This window comes from Helicoverpa armigera, chromosome 1 (assembly GCF_030705265.1).
Source record: "Helicoverpa armigera isolate CAAS_96S chromosome 1, ASM3070526v1, whole genome shotgun sequence".
In the NCBI taxonomy this organism is placed as follows: domain Eukaryota; kingdom Metazoa; phylum Arthropoda; class Insecta; order Lepidoptera; family Noctuidae; genus Helicoverpa; species Helicoverpa armigera.
The window spans coordinates 14,615,851-14,640,312 of record NC_087120.1 but is presented as its reverse complement, the minus strand read 5'-3'; the positions used below and the strand labels follow the sequence as shown (position 1 = coordinate 14,640,312).

The 24,462-nt window shown below is 35.6% G+C and overlaps 2 protein-coding genes across 4 annotated transcripts in view; both read left to right on the top strand.

Annotated features, from left to right (window-relative positions):
* On the top strand, window positions 1–20,751 carry LOC110373858 (medium-chain specific acyl-CoA dehydrogenase, mitochondrial). 3 transcript variants are annotated; one of them, XM_064036060.1, is made up of 10 exons: window positions 1–193; window positions 3,617–3,710; window positions 6,398–6,565; window positions 8,022–8,122; window positions 12,007–12,087; window positions 14,717–14,847; window positions 15,293–15,401; window positions 16,695–16,835; window positions 18,820–19,009; window positions 20,141–20,751. In XM_064036060.1, the coding sequence occupies exons 1-10, from the start codon at window positions 176–178 to the stop codon at window positions 20,371–20,373; spliced, it is 1,266 nt and encodes a 421-aa protein (XP_063892130.1). In that variant the 5' UTR covers window positions 1–175; the 3' UTR covers window positions 20,374–20,751. The 3 variants fall into 3 exon arrangements, with proteins under 3 accessions (XP_063892130.1, XP_063892127.1, XP_063892125.1); XM_064036057.1 differs by lacking the exon at window positions 8,022–8,122 and adding an exon at window positions 11,170–11,270 and having other exon boundaries at window positions 2–193; XM_064036055.1 differs by lacking the exon at window positions 8,022–8,122 and adding an exon at window positions 9,655–9,758 and having other exon boundaries at window positions 3–193.
* A 1,140-nt stretch (window positions 20,752–21,891) lies between these two features.
* Window positions 21,892–24,462, top strand: part of LOC110373890 (nuclear hormone receptor FTZ-F1) — a 62,278-nt gene continuing 59,707 nt past the window's right edge. The window contains 1 exon segment of the mRNA XM_021331327.3: window positions 21,892–22,321. Within this exon segment, the coding sequence (XP_021187002.1) occupies window positions 22,144–22,321 (178 nt within the window). The 5' untranslated portion in view covers window positions 21,892–22,143.

The following is a 24,462-nucleotide window of genomic DNA, read 5'->3' as shown; positions in this document are numbered from 1 at the left end:
TTATATATAAACGTCACTTACGTCGACTCGGCGCAGGAGTTTGTTTGTCTTCATGTTTCACGAATAACAAGGCCATAGTTCAATTTAGTAAGATCAAAGTCCGAAACTTTTTATTAAGTATAGTAATATAAAAATACATAAAGTATTATTGTTGGTGTAAGCAGAAAAACTCAAAATGAATCCTATTACTCAAGTAAGTGAAATTTCTTTTTGTGACCTGATAAATTGTGTAATCGATTTTTGTTCGAAGTATTTTATATTAATAATGATTAAGTTGATTATGTTTCTAACTGTAAATGTATATTTGAATAACTTATGCAGAAAGATAATTGCGACTGCGTTCAGTTACTGTGAAGTCCGAAGTCCAAAGTTCAATGAACAGTTGAACCAAAGGCGTAGACTATGTAACTACTGATATTTTTAACTTTCTACTAGATAATGTATATTTACAACATTATTTAAAAACTGTGCTCTTAATTTTCGATATTAATTCACTTTTATATAATCGAGATACATTTTATTTTGACCCTCCTATAAAAATGACATTGTTGTTGATGTAATATGTTTTGCCAATGCGTTTAAGGTTAGTTGTGGCCTATACCTATGCTATTTTAAAAATATGGGCGTTGGAGGGGTCTATAAACCATAGCTACAAGCTACCCATAGATCATTAAAATGGAAACCACAAAACTCTTTCAAACTTAGCAAAAAATAATGTATTTCTTATGACACAATATAGTGTTTTGACACACTAATCTTGCAATAGGTTCACATACTTTATATTCTGATCTAGACAATGCATTGAATTACATTCAGGCTATCACAAGACCTAAATAGACTTTCAATGTCAATGTCTATTCACCTGAACATTGACTATGGACACATCTCAATGGCTTGACAAAGGCCTCTGTCCATCAGTGGACATTTTAAGATATCAACAACAAATGCTAATGTTTTCAAGAATTAATGTCAGTCTACACATTTGAGAGTTAGAGTAGATTTTAATGAATAGGTATATGGCATACATTAGCAGTGGATTTCAATAAACTATCTAACTATGTAATTAACTAATTTACTAACTAAAGATAGGAATTTATATCAAAATCTCTAGTAAGAATATATTATTTGAAATATGTAAGGGTAGATTGTTAAATAGTCAGATAAGTATTACAAAATCTGTCAAAATGACATATTTATCCAGCAGCCAACAGTTATTTTAGAAAAATCATTATTATACATGTATTTATTTGAGTTACCATGATCATGCTTTAGGCATTATGCATGCATGCAAAACCTAAAATTTTTGAAGTTCTGTTACCTACTTATTGCTGAGCGACTTAAAAACATATAGGTAAACTATTGTTAAATATTTGTACTCTGATCTTTAACCCACATGCCAAAAATTCTTCCATTGTTACCTTTACAGCTTATTGCCTCCATAGTAAAGATAAAAAAATAGATAAGATTACCCGTAAAACAAGTAGGTAAAATAAAAGAAATGAATTATGGCCGAGCTGATTATTTTTATTTTCAATTTAATCTTAACAGGCTAAATAAGAGATATGAACGAAGGAAAATGTTTTTAGTAGGTAAAAACTGGAAAAAACAACTGTATATTTTAGAGACCGGTTTTTAACTTATCTTTTTTCTTAACTGGATTGTTGTATATTTCCAAACATTATCATAATGCAATTTGTTTTAATTTTACTTGTATAAACTTAGCTGTGCTGTAAACTCAACTTTGCGATTTAAATTAACTTGAATTTAAATATTAGCATCTTCAATTGGATCTACTTCTTATGAAGATATTAATTTAATTTTAGTAATTGGTATCTGTGGAGATCTAAGGGGGAGGCCTATGTTCAGCAGTAGACATCCTATGGCTGAGATGATGAGGATGATGAATTGTGGATGCACATCTTCTGTGCTCATGCTCACACTAGATTTCTACTTTTTGTATTTGTGAACTATTAGGCAAAAACGATGCTTCGTTAAAAATTTTAAAGTCTGTCCTACAAACTATCTGCCAGGACAATGGGATTGTTCAAAAGAGTTACCGCAGCCCTGGTACACATAGGACTTTAGAAAGAACAAAGGTGGTTTTAGTTGATGAAACTCTTACTCAGGAGTGCTTATTTGATGACATTCCAACTCATAAAATAAGCCTTTCAGCTGTCGTGCTCATATCATGACATCCTATCTTTAAGTCTACCAGCTATCTCCAGACCAAATTCCATCTGCATCGGTTCCTGTTCGTATAACAAGCAAACAAAGTCACTTAGATTAAATTGTCTATGAATGAATACAATACCACTATGTTAAGACTAGCTCCACTCAAGGTTGTTTTGATCCATAACTCAGTCTCAAAGGACAAAATATTTGATATATGGGATTATAGGTCATTCTATTGTTCTTGGTAATGTTTAAAAATACGTAATTGTTATCTCAGTGGGATAGATAAATGGTTTACAAACATATTACATATTAATGAAATCTGTCTGTTAGAACCTTAGCAAATTGGGTAGTTAACTGGGTCAACTAGCTAGTGAATCGGTTTTTGACGAGATGACACATCGCAGGATGGTCAAGTTTGTATATACATTCTAAGTATATCTTGGACACCAATGGCTGATAAAAAGGTGAAGGAAAACATCTTGAGGAAGCCTGGACTGTTAGGTCTGAAATCACCAACCCGCATTGAGCAAGCGTGGTGAGTAAACATGGACAAATAATCTGATTATAGCAGGGAGGGCAAAAATCGCAGATAGAAGAAAGTATCAAATCCTTCAACGTTAATGTACAATTAGATGAGAAAAAATTGTGACGTCATTGTAGGCATTCTCATACGATTTGAATAAAAAGTAACCTATTTTGAATGTTAATTTTGAATTTAACTAGTTGTTTGACTAGTATCTTAATTATTTGGCCCCATTTAACGCTGGTTGATATCAAAAACGGCGAGGTGTGACTATATTTCAACGATCTATCTACAAAATAAATAAAATATTCTTACTTAAGTAATAAATAAGTACCAACGTAAATCTGAAAATAGATGACAATCAACATTTGAACTGTCATGACATCACATTTATTTTGCGTTTTACATAATAACAACCTGGGAAAATCTTTTGTTCCCTGTTATCTAGATAAAATACACACAAAATAATACTCAGGAAATAACATCTAAATGACAAAGATGTTTTTCGAAACTATAATATAAGAATTATTTTCCTAGAATTTTTGTTTAGAAAGTTCCTTATAAAAACGCAGACTAGTTAGACTGATTAATCCATTATATTCTAAAATGGATATTTCAAGTTAAATATTTACTTTATAATTACAGGTATATTCTAATGATCATGTTGCGATTTGATTAACGATGTGTCTTATATATTTACGCCTATGCAATTTGCATTATTTGCTCTCCTTACAACTGCGAATGCCTAAGGATGAATTTCACCATTTACCTATTACGATAATCAACCGCCTGATTCTGATTACAAGATTTGACGGTTGCATGTTGACTGGTTATCGTTATATGTAGTTTAATGGTGCAGTTCATCCTTAAACAACCCTCTCAATAGCAGGGTTTGAAATAACCTCGTGAATTTTTCAGGTGATACGCGCCACCAGGCCGATCTACAGAAAGCTGTCGACCACAGCTCCCGTAGCGGCCGCAAAACCCCTGCCTACCACTGGAATGTGCTTTGGTAAGAAATTTTACTCCATACCCATAATATAATAATGTATGTAGGTGAAATTCTAGTTTAGTAGTAGGTGTATGTACATGACTTACAAAACATCATCATCATCTGCCTAGCCTTTCCCAACTATGTTGGGGTCGGCATCCAGTCTAACCGGATGCAGCTGAGTACCAGTGTTTTACAAGGAACTACTCCCTATTTGACCTCCTCAACCCAGTTATCTGTGCAAACCAATAGCCCTAGGTAAGAGTGGTTATCAGACTTACTGGCTTCTGACTACCCATAACGACTGCCAAAGATGTTCAATGTTCAAATGACATGACATGACATGACTAACACAACATAAAACAAAATATAATAAGAGAAAAATAAATAAGCTCTATGACTTGATTGGCTATTAGTAAACGACCTAATTCTACTGGCTGTCAACATAACGAAATAAAATACAATATTATACAACCATTTGCAAATACAAAGTAACAATATCGTAGGATAGCTACTTAGTAGGAAAGATGATCTATGATGAGTTATGACCACGTCTTGACAAGCCATGGGTGCCTTCTTTAATTATTTCACTGAATCTTTATTGTAGCAAAGAGATGGAGGAGTCTTTCGTCTTTTCCAATAAGTGTTTTTTTTAGGTAAATCTTAGCTCTCTTTAGATCTAGCTGTGCGATAAATGTAATTGTAAAATGAAAGCATTTCAACTGCGCATATTCTAAATAAATAGAGAACAATGTTCCAATGAAACACTGCTTGACGTGTTTTAAACAAGATAAATATATGTATTAGGCTAGGTTCAGGTGTGAATTATTCACTACTTTCAAATGCACATATTTTACGCACTGACGTACGTATAAGATTTCGCTTACAATCGCCGTTAACATTGATGTGACCCACCTATTTCAATAACAATATAAAAAAACGTGATATTATGTAATTTTATAGTGTTGTGTTAATAATATCTTTTATAATCCGGATTTACTGGCACACTTGATGATTTGAACCCAAGCGGCTTATATGTTATACCTTTTTATCGATAAGTTCTTATCGAATACTGACAATGTGGATGTAACTAGATGCCAAAGTACTTCGCCACGAGATAGCGTGGTATTCACAATCTACTATACAAAGTCCGCTACTAAGTTACTTACCTATCGATTTTATGAAGAGTCATCTCTAGTCGGCTAATTACTTATCTGCTATTTAAATGCACTGTAATTAAGCAGCACACAGGAATTTTGAAAATCTTGCCATACCCGTTTTTGTGTTGATAGGTATACTTGTTCTACTAGATTTCTATTTACTCTATGGTCTGCATTGCGTAAAATTAATTCCATCTTACATAGATGATATTACAGTTTAAAAATATAGAGTACCTAATTGCGACGTCCCACACAGAGCTTATTGCAACGATTCCGTAATTTCATCTCATAGACTGTTTTAAGTATAATATTCAACAGAGAGAGACTATTTCCTACTTTCTGAAATACTTGGAAATTGCTAAGTCTTTATGAAAGCCTTCTTGAGACGTGTTTATAAAATAATTATATTTTTCTGCTCTAATATTACAACAGGTCTGTTTCTTTCGGTCGCGTTTTGTTTTCTTATTTTGTTAAAGACGTTAAAAGAGACTTAAAGTATACTAAACTGGTTTTTTTTTGTCTAAGTTTCTTTAAGTAATTAAATTAAAATTATAACAATGTCTTGCTTACTGACTTGTTTGTGACTTTGTCACAAAAAGTGAGTACACTTTGTATTCCTAAGGTTTACATTTGTGTTAATCAATAACTGGCATATTTCGTAAACATGATGTTTTAATATAAACAGTAATTCCAGTAGCTATAATTACCTTTAGGACAGGTCAATTTATATCTAAACGAGTTTATTGCGAAACTGTCCATGTTTGGCAAATATTTAGTTTTAATTGCACTGACTTGGCGCCGGTATGGATGTAGGTTAATTTTTGAATAATACAGCTTTAGAGTTCTTGTTAAATAACACTAACTTAATGACATTTTGGTTAAGGCAAATGCACGTAAAGTAATATGTAATCTTTTGTGTTGAGAGGCAAAGTTCTTTGGACTTTGAAAAAGACCTTGAATACTAAGTTTATTTGACGCTTTTAAAAGACAAATAATGTATATCTTCTCCAATAAAATATTTTTCTTATCTTTCGTACACAAAACGATAATGACACTGGTTCGCGATCAGACTTTGGACTCTTTAATTTACGTACATTGTTTAGTAACAATCCTATGTACGTCATGTCATGTATGTAATGTGAAGAATGTTTGCTTGTAATCATCATTTGCTTAGCCTTTTTTAACGTCGGGTTTACTTTCTGTTGAAAATCTTAGTACAAGTATTTTTGTTAGAGCGATTGCGTTTCTGACCTCCACATCTTGTTAAGACTGGTTTCTGACTCGGCTACCCATAATCCTAGATATACAAATGACAGCCATTACCCACAGCTTAATGACTTCCAAAACGGGCTGAACACGTCAGGATTTTTGCAAGACCGATAATCGGACCGATCACTTCCTGACTAGGATTTTTCGACCGACTTTTTGTAAGACGTGTGCGTCGTTCTCTTGCTATCAGTATTTTTTTCCTTCAAAAAGTCTGACGTGGGCGGGTAGCCATACAGAGGAATTCTCAACTAATAACATAACTATCTTAATATTTTTCAGAGCTCAGCGAAGAGCAGAAGGCCTTACAAGACTTGGCTCGCAAGTTCACAAGAGAAGAGATTGTCCCCGTAGCTGCGCAGTACGACAAGACTGGGGAGTACCCATGGCCCATCGTCAAGAAGGCATGGGAGGTCGGCCTAATGAATGGACACATCCCCGAACACTGCGGTAATGATATCCATTTCTTTGTAGCCTAAAGAATTTAGCTTAGAATTAGGATTTTATTAGAGACTTTCGGGACCCTTTGGAGAGGTTTTCGGCAAGAACAACCTGATTTGTTAATTTGGGGAATTAAAATACACATAGATACGATTAGAACTCAGAGGATGGTCAAGTTAATGTTGAAAAGCAAAAGTAGGGCTCCAAGTGATGGCTGTACGATATAGATTCCAGATAAAAATAAGACAAGAAAGGGAGAAGAGACAGTCTTTTGTAGGTCTATCTCCCGTGTTCTATGTAGTAACTTAGTTAAAATCAGTATGTGTAACTAAAGACAAGATATTAGAATAGATTCAGACCATAGTATTGCTGTACTATGTACCGCGCAGTATCTCCGTAAAAAATGACGATGAATTTAGCAGCTGTGCAAAGGTTAAACTGGCCAAAGATTCGGTCCAAAGTTCGATTTTCAAGGTCGTCATATTTGTTATTTGTTTTCCTCAACAGATAGTGTTGACAACGCTTTATTATTGTCAAAACAGTTTTTTAGTATGTCATCGTTCGCGTTGGCTGCAACATATTTATTTTAAAATGTATGAAAAAAATAAGCAAAATATAGTGATCAGTAACTTTCTGGGTTAAAAAGATTATATACTTTAATAAGTTTAAAGCAATCAATTAAAAATGAGATCGCAATAACTGGGTCATATTGGAAATATGGGTCAATTTCCTGGATGGCAAGATAAAAATATACTCGAAGCTGTTACCGAGATTCTGACAGCTTGTAGGAAATCCGTGTTCAGTGAACGAGTCTGAAGGAAATTGAAAAGAAATGATAGAAAATTTTGTAGAAGAGAAATAAGATGGAGATAAAAAGTTATTTTAAATACTGTTATGAAGGTAAAATAAAAAAGAATTGCAGTGCCATTTAACGATCAATTAGCAACAAAAGAAAAGGGAAATAATGTTTATTATTTTCAGAAAATATGAACTAGATGTCGACTCTAATATTGCACGAAATAATCAGATAGAATTTGTTGCCAAATCGTCAAGCAAACTTAACTTATAGAGCTAAAATTTTACACCGTTTTATTATATATATAATTTCCTGCTGCTAAGTATTCATGAATTATTTCAAAGGATGTGGAAGCAAAGGTTAAACACACACTTTTCATATTTATAAAGCGAATAAGTAGATTCTGTTAGGTACTGACTTTTCCTCAGTCTTTACAGTCCCACACAATGTACAAACTAGGATATTTGGCGATCATTAGAGGTGACCTATGGACAACTACTTATGGACTTCAAATAGGCCTAGGTTGTATTCCAAAATTCCTGAAATCTGGGCAGCGCTTACGTCACCATATTGCACTTTAGTCCACCATATTGTATTGGTGCGGGGACCGAAATATTTTTATGTCCACTTTTGAACTGACTCCAATGATGATTCAAACCTCCCTTCCAGGAGGCATGGGGTTAGGAGTTTTCGAAACTAGTCTTATAGCTGAAGAGATGGCGTTCGGCTGCGCCGGCATAACTGCCGCAGTTACCGTCAGTTCCATAGGTGTAAGTTTAGCATGGAAACTATTTTTACAACCAAACTTACACCAGGATTGGAAGGTTTTCATGGAATAAGGCTTTAACACCTTATTATTATTATTTAACATTTCATTTTGCGTAGTAACTTGACGTGTATAACGTAAAAAGTTTAGTGATTTCGATCTAGTCAACTTACTCCGCAGAATTTGAGTATAAAGGCTATATTTATGCAACGCTTCTAACTTGTGAAGGATGTTGGCATATAATGTTACGATGAGTTTACAGTTAGGTAGGATAGTGTGTTAGTGTTATATTTGATAGTGATGGAATACTTTACAGGGGGCTTAGGTTTAGGAATATTTGAAAGCAGCCTCGTTTGCGAAGAGTTTGCGTTCGGATGCGCGGGCATTAAGGCGGCCTTGACTATCACTGATGTTGGAGTAAGCATACTGTTCTGTGCGTGATTTTACGGTGATAGCATGAACCTTCAGATTTCTTATGGTTTGGGCAAGTTTGTCACATCTCCAAATATAGAAAGTAGGCATTCATTTCAGTCATTATTTCATCGACAAGAGTTCAAGTATCAGCAATGTTAACATGAACCAACTAGAAGGTAATTAACTAATGTTACCTATTAAGCTGGTATTCATAAACGTTCATGTCTATGTAACTATTTTAATTGACTACTTTTTAACCTACTGTTAGACAAGACTTAGATATTCAAACAATGATACCTTCATCTATAGTTATTAAAATATTTTGTTAAAGTATTGTAATACCAGATATAATCTATTTAATATTTAACTCATCTTGTAACTCTAGTGTTAAGCATACCACGTTGTATAAATCAATGATTGCGCGATTAAAGACTTTATATAAAGTCCTATCCTTAATTATGTAACCGAAAAATGTTTAGAATTATTATGACTTTGTGAAGGTTACATACACTATTAAATCCTTTTTTATTAAGAGCATTAAACATTATATATCCCAAGTACGATACATTAAAGGTGTTAAGAACAATTAAATATATTAAGAAGTAAAATATTCATCTAGGTATTGAAACATTCATGTATTCCTGCAGAATTTTTCGCTCAATTCAATTATACAATAGTACATAATACAGGAAAAGAACAATGTCAGGTTTCGGCCCACCCAATCAACTTTTAAAACTAAATTCTCACGGACACAAAGTTCTTTACTACAACAATTTAAATATAAAATACTAACTTCTTATAAAATATTTAATTGTTATCTAGAACTTTTCAAAAAAAAAAAACATTTTAATAAGTAATTATTTTGTTTATCGAGTTCAGGTTTTTCGTTTTAATAATTTGGTTTTGAGAAGTTCAATGCAAAAGTGGAAAACATAGAAAAGTTTCTGACATTAAACCACACCAAAAACTGTAAGAATTTTCACTGTACATGAAATATTTTTATTGAGCCTAAAGTTACTATGGACGTCTGACATTGTTCTTTGACACCACAACATCATTATTTGATGAATAACGATCATCATATAAGTGAACAGTCGGTTTGAACTTCGAGAGAAATTCCAGGGGGCGTTGGCAACCTAGGCGTGGTTGAAGAATGTCTTGTAGGCGAGGAAATGGCCTTCGGATGTACTGGAATTACCACCGCCGTCGGAGGCACGAACTTAGGAGTGAGTTCTTTCTGTCAGTCGCTCTTGACCAATCTGAGGTGCCATCAACGTAGGTTGAGTAGCTACTGAAAAACTGGGTCATAATATCATTCGGGTTTATAAAATAACAGGGGTATAAAAATGACAGCTTTATGTAAAAATTGGCTGTTCTAATGTCTATTAATAACTTAAAGGTATCGATTATAAATTATTCTATGCACCTTATATTAATTACTATCATTGACGGAACTAAAATCATTAACTTCATATTGGCGTAACATCTCTAAAAGTCAATGTACAGCTTATAAGCGCATGATACTTAAAACGATTATTCTTCTTTCAGACAAAATTACTAACTATAGAGTATAAAATTCTTGGCATTAATTTTTAAACAATCCATTAAGGATTCATACTTATGCAAAACTTAGTTAACCACACAAATAAGTACTATGTAAGTATGCAAACCTATTGTATAAAGATGCACCAAAACAAACTATAGCAAACATTGTTTATTTAATGTATGAGGCTATTCTATACAAACTACTTACGAAAACATCAGAATAAGATTAGGTACTTTTATGTAGCAAAGCTTTGTGAATTGAATTGAATCTTTTGTAGTGATGTTTAAGAAATGTAACGTAAGAATAAGGCAGATGACGTGATAAAAGTAGGCCAGTTAGGTATAAATCCCGCCTAAACAGAAAAAGTTTACATTCTCTCAAAATGTTAACTTCGAATAATTGTAATATAACTTTTGTTTGATACTTCTATGTATGGTAACACTAGGAAATGGTAATGGTTCTGTGTATGTTCTATGTTAAATATGCTTATGTACTTTCATCAATAAGTGTTTGGATGTATTACAGGTTACTCTATACTGTATTATGTCTAGTATCGTTACGCAATTAGATCGATCACGTGACAACGTAGGTACTAGATACCTTCAACGAAGAAATAATAGGTCTTATGTACTTATAAATAACTGGGTACTGAGAAACTGTGCACATGTTCGTGTAACTTAAGCATATGCTGGCATTGAAGCTGAAGTTAGAACATTTATGTTGTTCATTGTATTTTGTAGCGTCCATGGAGAACAAATTGATTAACGGAGGTGCCATATCTCCTAAGAAAGTACCGCGCCAAAATGCGGGTGTGCGGGGGACGAGAAACGTTATTGTTTTTGCCCTTACAAGCCTTTTTTCGACCCGATTCTTTTTTGTAATACCAAAAAAGCGTTGACAAGTATCTCAAGGAACTTAACGCCTCGTTAGTTCATTCGCAACAAATTCGGTCATCCCCACATTACGTTTTTGACCTAGAAGAATGGGCCTGACCTACATGCATTATGGCATCTCCGTTCATTTTTACTCCATGGTCTCCATACGTCATTTCGTCCCCATACCGTTAAGCTCATGAGTGTCGTTTCCTGCAGGTGGTATGAATATGGATGTTTTTGACGGGTGTATGGTAGCTGAGGAACTGGCCTACGGGTGTACTGGCATAATGACAGCAATGGAAGCCAGTGGTCTTGGAGTGAGTGGTTCTGCGCCCAGCTTTGGCTTATTTGCATGACCATATCTCCTTAGTTGCATAGTCAGACGTTAAATAGACCATTAATGTTAACTTTATATGTTTCTTGACACTTGAGACCATTTTCATCAAATATGACAGTAGGGTGACAAAAAATTTGTTCCCAAAATGATTAATTACTTAATGAAAGTTGGACTAAAATAAGGTTTTATGAAAATTCCAATCCCCTAGTTAATAGCTTTTTTATAAAATCGTTTAAGTAATCAACTATTGGTGAAATTGGTCCATAGTGTCATTTAAGCTTCATTCCTAATACCATACATCGAATTACTAATTTATTCCATGAAAACTTACAAAGTAGTGGCTATATTATAGATATGTCAATTAACTAATACTTAATTAGTGGTATCAAGGATAATATGGACTCTTTAGTTTAGCATGTTTCGGTGTGTTCGTTTGTTATATTCATTTACTAAAACACTAACCCTTATAGAAATAATTATTAACATTTATTTTGTGTTATAATAACAATACTTTTTTATTATATTATCTTGTAGTTAACATACCTATATGTAATGTTTATAAATAACCCTATAGATGAAATAACTTGCTATTTTTTTTTCAAATAATTTCTACGTTATGGCATCTCATTTTATGTAGTTTTTTTTGTCAGTAACAGTTTTTTTATTCCAAGTCTGTTTATATATTAGTGTGGTATATCGTTAGTTTTGTGTTCTAGCAAATGCCCGTGATCATTGCTGGTAATAAGGAACAGCAGAAGAAGTACCTCGGAAGACTCGTTGAGGAACCTATTGTCGCTGTAAGTATCTTCTTCCTCCTGCCCTGTTCCCAATTTTATTTGGGGTCGGCGCAATATGTCATCCTCTTCCCTTTTCCCCTGTCATTCTTCATACTGACACTCACTCCCTTCCTAATCATGTCATCTTTCAGGCGATCCATCCATCTTTTCTTAGGTCTTCCTCTTCCGCTCCATCCATCTACATTCATACCTAGCACACATTTTGTTGCATGCGTACCATGTCGCTGTACGTATAAAAACAGTAACAATTTAGTTCTCCAATAACAATATAAAGTCACAGCCTTTTTATCGTCCCACTGCTGGGCACAGGCCTCCTCTCACACGGTGAAGGATTGAGCGTTAATCGCCACGCTTGCTCAGTGCGGGTTGGTGATTTCAGACTTCATAGTCCAGGTTTCCTGAAGATGTTTTCCTTCACCTTTTTATTAGCCATTGGTGTTCAAGACATATTTTGTTAACCCCAATTGTATGAAGGCTTTTTTTTATCAACGTCATAAATCATCAAATCATCTGTGGGTTAGTAGCGGTGAGGAAGTGTCAGGCTCTTACTGACTAAAAACCGTCGTGTTCCGTCGTAGGCCTTTTATGTACTAGGGCCGTGGTAAAATTGTATGAAGGCTTAGTTGAAAAAAAAATGGGTGAATTGCACAATGTGACTATAACTATTACCAAATCATAACCCCCCGTCAAAACTTGACCAGTTTACCGAATTTCGTTCCCTGGCGGACAACGGGCGGACAACGGGCGGAGATGTAGACGGCGCCTAAGCAAATGAGCGAAATCATGTTAGAAAGAGACAACATCATAGTCAGTTTTGTATGTTAGAGCAGGGAATTTTTGGGTTTCGCAGCGGAGGTGTGCTACAGGCATAAAGCCCTCGAAAATGCCGAAGCACTTTAAAATCTCTTTTTTTTAATTTTTATCTTTTTTTTGAGATACGTCGCTAAGTTATAGGACGTGGGGCAATTTTGATCCATCTTCTTTAAAATTAGTGTGAATGTTATTCACACTATATTTATTACACATTACAATTTTGGCAACTGCAAAGTTTAAAATCTGCAGAAGAACAAATATAAGCCGTGCTATCACAAGCTACCGAGCTAAGATGTGATGGCGCTAGGGTGTCGTACAAACTGTTAAAAAAGGTTTTTCCATGTTTTGAAACTTTTGCAACCTGTAAGTTAAACACTTTAAAAGATTTTTTTTTATTTTTTTATTACCTCACATACATACGTTTATTTTACAAATATGAACACACCATAATGTATACATACGCTTCAATTATTAAAAAATACTAAACTAAAATAAAGATGTTTATAAAAGAACATTAATTAAGAAGTCGAAGTAATCCTCAGCATCCCCTTTCTCCCAGAAGCCCAGAAGGACTGGCTTCATTGATACACGTTGTATGGCATAGCTTATTCTTTGTTCAAACAATAAGCCAGCCATTCATGTGAAGCGTCGACAAAATGCTCAAAACTATAATTTTCAGCAACATTTGTTGTATGTGATGAAATTGTTACATGCCACTAACCCATTTAAACGTTATCTATTTTAATTAAAAACGACATTTATTGTCTTTGTTTTTAGCGATAGGTTGCTTGACGACAGACCTTACACTCATTATTGTTTTTTTGCATATAAGTTTGCAAAAAATTCTCAGTAAATGATTTGGCCATTCAATTTTTTCCACTGTGATATCACCTTCATCTTGATAAGGCCGTGATTGCAGAATTTTACTATCAATGCTGGAGTCTCCATCAGATATCAAACGTCCATTAGTTAAATTGTGAATTTTCACAGACTGTTTAAATCCCTAAATAATTGTCACTCTTCATGCTAGTCGAAGGGACCCCTGTAGTTTTTGAAACATTTGTGTTCTTTTGTGGCCATTTTCTGTTTTTCTGTCCGATCACAGATATAATAATATTTGTTGCGAACTCCATAGTACAAAACTTCCCCAGTTTATCTTCCACTAATGCCCGTTTTCACCAACGAATACCTAAATTTAGGGAGCATTTACGGAACACTTTTAAGGAGATGAATTACACACGAAGATTTTGTGTCGACTTATTTATTTAAACGGGCGGCGCCCTATTTATATGAGTACGCCTGCGACAACGAAAATCAGCTTTTGAAAATTTAAAATTTTGAATTTGACATTATTGAAGGTTGCGAGTCGAAAAGGTTGTATGCGTTTCATGTCGCTACATCACTCCCCCCTAAGCGAAGCGAACGTTTGGTTTAACTGTGCGGCCGGAACGAGTGACGATTGTGTCACGCTGTGGTTTTGCCGCTGCTGCTGGTTGTGGCACTATGCTCGGGAAGCGTGATGGCGACGCTTGTTGCTTATTCTGCATGCTTGAGGAAGTGGGAGTGATTTCCTCTTCGTTAAGTAAGTATGCCGGTTTCAATCTGTCGATAGAGACGACTGCTGTACGCAAAGGCATCTGGATGGTAAATTGTTTTTCTCCTCGATGTATGACTTCGCATGGACGGTCGGTGAATATTGTGAGGTGATTGTCCAGTACTACTGGACTAATGGAATGGTCTTTACTTGACCCCATTTTTAAGTTTCCACAATCAATACATCACCCTACAATCTATCCTATTTCTTTTATAAATCCAGGCGTACTGTGTAACGGAACCGGGTGCCGGATCCGATGTCGCCGGCGTCAAAACCCGCGCCGAGAAGAAAGGAGACGAGTGGGTTATCAACGGACAGAAGATGTGGATCACCAACGGAGGAGTGGCCAACTGGTATGTTTATATTAACAGTGGTATGTCTAAATGTATTAAAATTAATGCTGTGCAATTTTAAAATGAACAATGCGATTTTTAGTAGTGCACGCAGGGTTCCTTATAATGAATAAAAAATGTCATGCTTTAACTATAAAACGAGCAAATCACGTTTGTTGTATAAGACCCCTAAAATATTTGTATTCAGTATTTATTGGTACTAGTTTAACGGCAGTAATAATATATACATCATCCGTGAAAATATCAACTGTTTAACTATTAAGGTTTATGAGATACAGCCTGGCGATAAACGGACAGCTTACTAATAGGGTCCCGTTTTAACCTTTAAGTAGGAACCCTAAAAACATTGCGAATAAGCGCGAGGTCGGGTTATGCAGATTACACGAATAAAGGATAATCTTTATCCGTTAGTTTAGTGTTTGATAGAACCATGTCACAAATCCAGGTACTTCGTGTTGGCGCGAACCAACCCGGATCCTAAGTGCCCGGCCAGCAAGGCCTTCACCGGCTTCATCGTCGAGAGGGACTGGCCCGGAGTCTCTCCTGGACGCAAGGTAATATACATCTCTTTAAAATGGATAGTATTCTTTCAAGCCAAAGTATTCTTTAAAGTGAGAGTATACTTATACAGTTTTTCCACGGTTTATTTCGTGTCCCGTTGGAACGCCTGTACCGGGATAAAATATTGCCTAATGTTACTTGGATACGTAGTTTTCCAATAGTGAAAGAATTTTCATATCGGTGCAGCAGCTTCCCAGCCCTGAGGAAAAAAACAAATAAAAAATGTTTCCCCTTTATTATATTAGTACAGATTGTTATAATAGTAAGTTTAGAAACCGATAGTAGGTACCTATAAGTTTGCAATGCAATTTCTTTAAAACAAAAGTAAATCAACACATTTAATCCTCATGTAAGCTGTAATGACGCTCCCCCTTCCGCATTTTCACACTGAAACTTTACAATACTAATTAAAACTTTACAATGTGTATTCATATTTTAAAGGTATAGGTGCGCGTTATTTTACACAACACATAGGTACAATGAAAATTAAACGAAAATGTCTCACTTGCGGAGCCGGAGAAAGAGTGAAACTTAAAAAAAAACATTCAAATTAGTTTTCTTCTTATAATCTATTTCTATGATGCCTATTTGCGGTCATATTCCAACACGTTTCAGCTAACACGAGTTCCGAGTTAATTTACTTACAACCCGCTCCTCGAGCCCTGCAGTTAATTAAATATTAAAGAAAACTAGTTCCACATAATTCAATACAGAGCGAAAAAGACCTTCTTTAAAAATATATATCAATGACGCCCTTGCATCGTTATTGAATGTATTTATTTGCTGACCTACATAACTGATGTCTTGAACTTCCTTCTTAACCTACAACTGAAGAATAGTTTCTAGTTTCTAGGACTGAAATAACCAAGGATATGCGAGAGTCTTCAATTGTTTACTTTCTTTTGATTGAAACTACTTATTTGTAGTGTTTGTGTGCTTAAATACAAACTAACTTCTGTCAGCGGTTCCACCCAATTCCCGAGGAAATAATTTCCTGCCCCGGGATTAAGTAGCCTATCTGCTATTGTGATATTTAAGCTATATTACTAAGGAAGTTTTATCACAATCCATCCAGTAGTTTTCGCTCAAAAGAGGAACTAGTATCCGTACATCGATCCATGCATATAAACTTTCTCGTTTATAATGGTGTATGATTGAAGCTACTTAAATTTAATCTTTGCATGATTTCTCATACATAATTTATGTGCAATAAACCAAAAAACAACTAAACAATTAATTGTCACACAATTTTTATTCAACATTTCTAACAATTTTCGTATCCCTAGGAACAAAACATGGGCCAGCGTGCATCAGACACCCGTGGCATCACATTCGAAGATGTTCGCGTGCCCAAGGAGAACGTGCTGATCGAAGAAGGTGCTGGTTTCAAGATAGCTATGGGAGCCTTCGACAAGACCCGCCCACCGGTAACGTATCTACTTCATAATGCATATTGCCACCTCAAGGGTGTCCGCGAACCTGTGTGCTTGAGGTCAGATGGGCAGTCGCTGTTTGAGGTCAGATAGGTAGTCGCTGCTATTAAATAAAATAGTGGTAATTATGGAAAAGTAAAATATTGGTAGCTTAAAGCGCTAAGGTGTCGAGTTCGCTGCGCTAGCAATTTGAGGTTGAAAAACCTAGACAATTGTTTGTAAAATAAAGTAATTGAATACTACAATTAATCTGCTACAATTAATAGCGTAAATTGAATAAAAAAAATAACATTACACATTGTTGTAATTTAAAATTACTTCATTTTAAAGTCTTCAAGAGAACAATCTTCAACAACAACTGCAATTAAGCAGGTACCAATACTCATCGGCTAATTGGATAGATGATAATGTTCCTATAAACGAAGTTAGTATCTAACTTTTTCCCGGGAACTACTTTCCAATACCAAATAAAAACTAACCTGTAACAATCAACAGGATACCAATTATCTCCATACCAAACACTGCAATCAATTTCAACAGTTTTCCTGTAAAAAAGATTGAAAAGTATCCACATATTCACCCTTCGCTTCCATAATTGAGTTTTCATTCGAGAAATCGATAGTTCCGTGAAGAGTTCTAGTCTGGGTTGCAATTACGCTATGTCAATGACAAATATGTCTGTCCATGGAGAACTAAATGACGACCGGAGATGCCATAACAAAACATCTCTTAAGAAAGTAGCGTCGCCAAAAAGTGAGTGTTCAGAGGACTCTGAAAGTTGCTAGCTCCACCCTCATAAGATTCTTTGGAATCCGCCCATTTTTTTGCAAGACCAAAAGTCTTTCCTCGTTAGTTTAGTGGTAACTCATCGTTTTAATCACAACCTTCCTTCAGTATTTGACCTACAGGAAGGAGTCTGGCCTACCCACCTTATGGCATCTCCGCTCTTTCCTACCATCGTGAGTCTGACCTACCTTTTTTTTAACGTCTTCAAAATCATCAAATCACCCCTCCCGCTGAGGGTTAGCAGCGGTGAGGGAGTGACAGACTCTTACAGACTAAAAACCGTCGTGTTCCGTCGTAGGCCTTTTGTGTACCAGGGCCGCGGTAACTCTTTCGAACAATCCCGCAGCCCAGTCTGACCTACCTGCCTCATGGTATCTCCGCATTTTCCTTATTCCATGACCCATACTGCATTTATTGCTTTCTGTTGTTACATTGAGGTCAAGCGATTTATTCGTCTATTTTTAGTTAGCATACATTCAAGTTGTTTTCGTATGAAATAATGTTTCACCTTGTAATTGTGAGGTAATGTTTTTGTTTGGATTTGACTGGCTTTGTCCATATTTTTTAATGTCGTGTTAGTAGCATCTGCCTAGCCATTTCTTTGGTCTAAGTGTGGTGTTTTTAATGAGTTCAATTTAAATATTGTTATTAGAAACATGAGGTTTTCGGTGCCTAATTAAAACAAAAATTAAGAATGGATAATAAATACTATGTTTTGCACCACAACTGCATACAGTTGCGATGTTTCAGCCACACTTTTTTGCACGTCCCAAGATTTCTTGTAAAAGAAGAATACTGGTTTCAAAGGTTTTATTAAAAAACAATTTGACTACAAACGAACGCATACAAACTTCATACAGTTAACTGTAGGAAGTTTACAGTTAACTGTAAGAAATAAAATTCTGGTTTAAACCAGATTTTTTTTTGCCTGTGTTTTTTATAAAATTGTGTTTCATTTATTAAAAGTAGACTCACATCTAACCCAATGCAGCCGAGTAGGTACCAGCGTTTTGTAAGAAGCGACTGCCTATCCCGACTTTTGACCTCAACCCAGAATTACCTGGGCAACCCAGTACCCTCAGACTGTATGACTGATTGTCGGATTTACTGGCGTCTGACTACCCATAACGACTGTCAAAGATGCCTAAATAAGCTCCACAATTACAACCACTTTTATTTGAAACCCTTACAGGTAGCCGCAGGTGCCACCGGCTTAGCCCAGCGTGCCCTCACCGAGGCCACAAAGTACGCGCTAGAGCGCAAGACTTTCGGCGTACCCATCGCTCGTCACCAGGCCGTGGCCTTCATGCTGGCTGACATGGCCATCGGCGTAGAGACCGCTCGCCTTGCGTGGATGAGAGCCGCTTGGATGGCTGACCACGGTAATATATGCTACTTTACCAAGTAACTTTACCCTGAAAAGAAGGTAATGACTGTGCAACAACTTCAGAGGAATAAAAAAGAGGATTAAATAGTAATAATAGACTTTAGGGGGGTTAAGTCATATAATACGTACTGAAGTTAAGAGGTTAGGGCACAAAGTACGCGCTAGAGCGCGAGACTTTCGGCGTACCCATCGCTCGTCACCAGGCCGTGGCCTTCATGCTGGCTGACATGGCCATCGGCGTGGAGACCGCTCGCCTTGCGTGGATGAGGGCCGCTTGGATGGCTGACCACGGTAATATATGCTACTTAACCAAGTAACTTTACCCCTGAGAAGTAGGTAATGACTGTGCAATAACTTGGGAGGAATAAAAAAGGGGGGTAAAATAGGACTTTAGGGGTTTAAGTTATATAATACGTGCTTTTGTTAAGAGATAGGCCCCAAAGTATGCATAAGAGCTCAAGACTTTCAGCACCAATCCACGACCACGGTAATATATGCATTTACGTCAAGTACCTAACTTTGCCTCTCCGAAGAAGTTGGCAGACCACATTGGCCTACATATATAGTATTGAATACATAGCTTGTTAGTTGTCACTTGTTAGTGTTCACTTCCCATACACTATGTCACAGTACGAAAAAAATTGGAGTTCAGCGGCTAACTTTTTTGACATGAGCTTGTTAAAAAGTAGACCACAGAGCACTCGTTACACAATTTTTGTGGAATAAATAGCGGTATCAGAACATATACAAATAGGTCATGCAGGCAAAATTTACAAAGGTGACTTGGTGACAATGAATTATGTATTAAGAGTTTTGTATCACAAATAAGATGAACTCACTCTTTGTTCTGTACGATTTTAAGGCTCAATTTCACTAGTTACCAATAGTATCTGACAGTTAATAATATATGCCAGGTAATGACTGCTTATACTTTGTGTCAAATATCATCCCAGTTCTGAAACCAAAAGTTATGGTTTATTTGTCAGATCAGATTCTGATAAGCTATTAAAGACTGGAAACTGGCCATAAAAAATAATCCGTTACAAATGCTAATGTCTAGTGCAAAACTAGATCAACAATTTTCTACTGAAATTCCGTAGTTTTTCACATTCGATTTTTGCTACAGGTATCAGGAACACAGTCCTCGCGTCGGTAGCCAAATGCCACGCTTCGGAAATCGCCAACAAGGCTGCAGCTGATGCTGTCCAGATCTTCGGAGGAAACGGCTTCAACACTGAATACCCCGTCGAGAAACTCATGAGAGACGCCAAGATCTACCAGATTTACGAAGGCACCTCACAGATCCAGAGACTTATCATTTCAAGGGAGATCATTACCAACGCCATGCAATCTAACTGAACAAAACATTGAAAACTAAAACCTCTTTTTTATTATACTACAAATGTCATCAAAAACAAATGAATAAAGAAAAAAAATGAATGTTAAATGTAAGGATTCTCTATTTAAATCATGTACCATTTTTGTTTTTTTATTGGAAAAATGTTTCCTTTAAAATGTTGCATTCTTTTGTTTATTGTCAAAATATGTACGAATATCGGTCGTGTTGCTGTATGTATTGTGTAAATGTATTGAAGAGCTTTTTCAAATGTAATAAATGTTAGTACGTGTTAGTGTTTTTAAGTGGTTAAGTATAACTGCGCTCAAAGAACCAAGAAATACCATCAGTTTTATATACACTTGAAAATTATACCCAATAAATATTCTTTTTATTTATAATGCCTTTTTTATTTCTATATCAATGACAAGAATATATTAAAATAGTATAGTATAAATTAAGTTAGAAAGCAATAAAATTTAATTGTTAGGAAGCATTGAGAATACAATGTTAACGACAGCTGTTATAAATAAAGACTAGTAACTCAATAATTAATGTTCACGATAATTGCCAACATTTAGTTATTACCCATTGCAAAGGGAAGAAAATACGACAAAAACTAGGAAAATTAATTTACGAGCAAACTGAAATCGAAGGGAGAGGGTAGAAGGTTTTATGAATAGAAATTGGTTTAACATGATTTTCGAAAAAACTAAACGTCCCACGCAAGAAAGTTAATGGCAAAGTTGCGTTACTCCTCCTACAAATTTCATTTTTTTGTACTGGGAAAAAACGATAATTCTAAAAGGTAAGCCTGTAGTTAAAATAGTTTAGGCAGCGCCAAAATTTGCACAAAACGGCTTTGTACCACTGCAGTTACAGACTGAAATAATTGAAAACCGGAATATCTTGGCAGTCGATTAAAAAAGTCCAAGAATTGTACGATGTCCGTACTCGGATGTAACACGGTCGCCACAGCGTACTTACAGAAACGACATCTGGCGATTATCCACAGAACTGATATTAAGTTCAAATCTAACTCCAAAAATGATGTAGATGGCGCTACTGAGCACCGGAAACACCAAAATATTTAGTTTCATTATAAATAATTCACAACAATAAAGAAATATATAATCATTATAAAGAATGCAAAAATTACTAATTTAATATATTTTAATTAAAACATTATAGTTTAGCACACGTTTGTTAATAAATATATACATTGCAATCATGCTCATAAAGATTGACCTACATTCGGAGCCCTTGTGAAAGGATTGTGCAATAGAAACGGTCATTTATTACACAACACGGTATGTTCATAAGCAAACGTAGTCATTTTGCATCATTTACATGTTTTTTAAGTTTGCAGAAGTTCCTTGCAATATACGCGCAAAAAGTACCAACAATTGTTTTTCAGCATATTACACAACAAATTACATATGGAAAAATCAACTTTTTATATTTTAGGAATAAAGAAGTTATTTTGAATAAATTATTTGGGATATAGGTCATGACACAGTTTTTTTCTAATTGGGTTATTTTCTTACTGCCCTTTACCGACTTAGTTCAATGTCAGTCATGAGTACGGTAGCTCCATTGAACCTGAGTTATGTCGGTCGGAATATCAAAGTGTAAGTGAAGTGGCCTAGAGACCTACATTTTGTTTTTAAAACGTATTATCGCTGTTTATGCGCGATTTTTGAGATAAATCATATACATAAACGGCGTAGGTGAAATATTAAAAGTTCGCTGGGCGACAATATTCTGTCGCCCTATCGAATTATTTGTGTATAATGCACGAAGACGCTCCAAAAATGAGTGTAGCGCAAAGTCTAGCCGCTTCCACGAGCCAGGCGAAGAGTGAGATCGTGACGGATGTCCCCGTGGATTATGAAATTAACTCAGTTGAACCAAAACCGATTCAAACTATTGAAATGGACTTAAAACTTGCTTATGTGAACCCCACTAGCGGTAAGTGCACCATGCTCTATCCTGTAATTACAATTTTTAGATGCTCCATTATTTAGTAACCGTCATGGAAATGTCTTATAAAAGTACTCAAGCATGACAATTACTCAGCATGGAGTTATTTTGTCACTGCTGGAAGACGAAATTCGTCTAATTTTATCTGTAAATGTTGATTATTGTTGGTTGTAATGTAATATTCTGATTATTTTTTTGTGTAAATATTGTGAATTCAAATTAGAGTCTACTAAGATTGAATTGGGGACATGAGGTCTAAGAGATGAATGCCTGTAGGGAATATGATTAGCTATTCAAAGAAGACAAGTGTTGTATAATAATACGCACATAGATTAGATGGCTACATTATGTATATGCATTGTGGAGTCTACCTGCTCGTACGCTCGGCTGCACGGTGTGGCAACGCCGCATTGGTTTTTTCGCGCTATCCTGCGATAGAGTCGGCTGTGTGAAATAGTGTTTTAAGACTTACTGAATAATAGTGGTTCACGGAACGTGTTTCGAGAATAGTTTGATTGTATAATAAACTACATCACGGTGATTGAATGTATAAGTACACTGTCAAATGGCTGTGTAGTTTTGTATTCAATGGATGGCGCGACGACGCATTTTGATTTCATTTGGTGTCAGTAGGACACACACGTTTAGTCGACAGCGGGCTTGAGTAGGCGGAGCAAGTCACACACGGTTGCTACACCATACTATATGAAATAATCATCTAGACACGATACACTTGATAAGATTCCACTCACAGTGGTACCTATCCTACCCAATTACATTAACAAATTGATCTTCTCTCATCTCATCCGCAGATTGATTTTGTCACAATTAATCAGGTACTTCCTACTTTTACAGGTTAAGCTAATAAAATGATATTTGGTGTCGCAAACCAAATAATTGTGGGCACTTGTTATACAACCCACGACTCTAAGATATAAAGCCCAATTCGCTCACAATTACCGTGTCTGATAGATAATAACATTTGATAGACATTTAACAACGAAAGCTCTCAATATCGTGCCTAGGTACATCTGTACTCATAAGAAGAACAATTCATTTTCCATCCATGGTAACTACCTACAATCATTTGAATAAGTAGGTGGACTTTGACACTTGAGTTTCGGTTTACTCTCAAAGTAGTCGGTTAGGAAACACCGGTCTCATAAAAAAATGTTTGACACATAACAGGGTTATTTTATGATCTTGTAGTAAATCGTCATCATCATTCCTCTGCCCTTTTCCTAATTTATTCTTCGGGATCGGTGCAGCATGTCTTTTTCTTCCATGACTTCCTACCTGACGTCATTTCCAAAGTAACAGTAGGTATTTGCAGTTATGTCGTCTTTTACACTCTACATCCATCTTCTCTTTAGTCGTCCTCTTCCTTTATAGCTGTCTTCATTCATGTACACCTTTTTATAAAGTAACAACCATCCCCGAAACCCGTTCCAATTCAAACCTGACTACCTACTATTTGTTGATCACGCGTCGAAAGAAAAATGTCCAATACTTACAACGAAAAATAGTCATATCTTGGTCTCTGATTTTAGACTACTGACAAACAACGGCAGTCTGGTCAGATATTCTATATCTAAGACCTATATCGACTTGTAATAGGTATGTGTTTTAAATACTTTAAACTGACATCCGCAAAGATAAGAATGAACATATTCTTGAAAAGACTGACTATTCTGGAAAAGATAAATATATAATTAATGCAGGTAAATCAACTGAAGAATCACCTAACTTAATGTGAGAAGGAAGGAAGCCATGAAAATGACTATGAAACAGTATTATTGAGGCTTTTCTTTGATCACAGTTTCTTTTTCGATAATGGCCTACAATATCTAGGTACCATCCTACTCAATTAATCCGTATTCTTATAATTTCTCGAATCAAGAAAAATAAGACCATCTGTACAAAAAGCCTGAGTAATAACTGTGTTCATGAAACTGGTGTACAAAATACTATCCATCCAGTTATCAGGACGTACTTAACCATCAAATCTGTCCACAGCCGCACACCATGAACCTTTGAAAAGACATAGAACCAAATAAACGTTTGCTAATCTTAAAAAAAAGTTACGAAAACAAACTGTATTGCTTGCACAGGTGCTAAATGCGCACCTC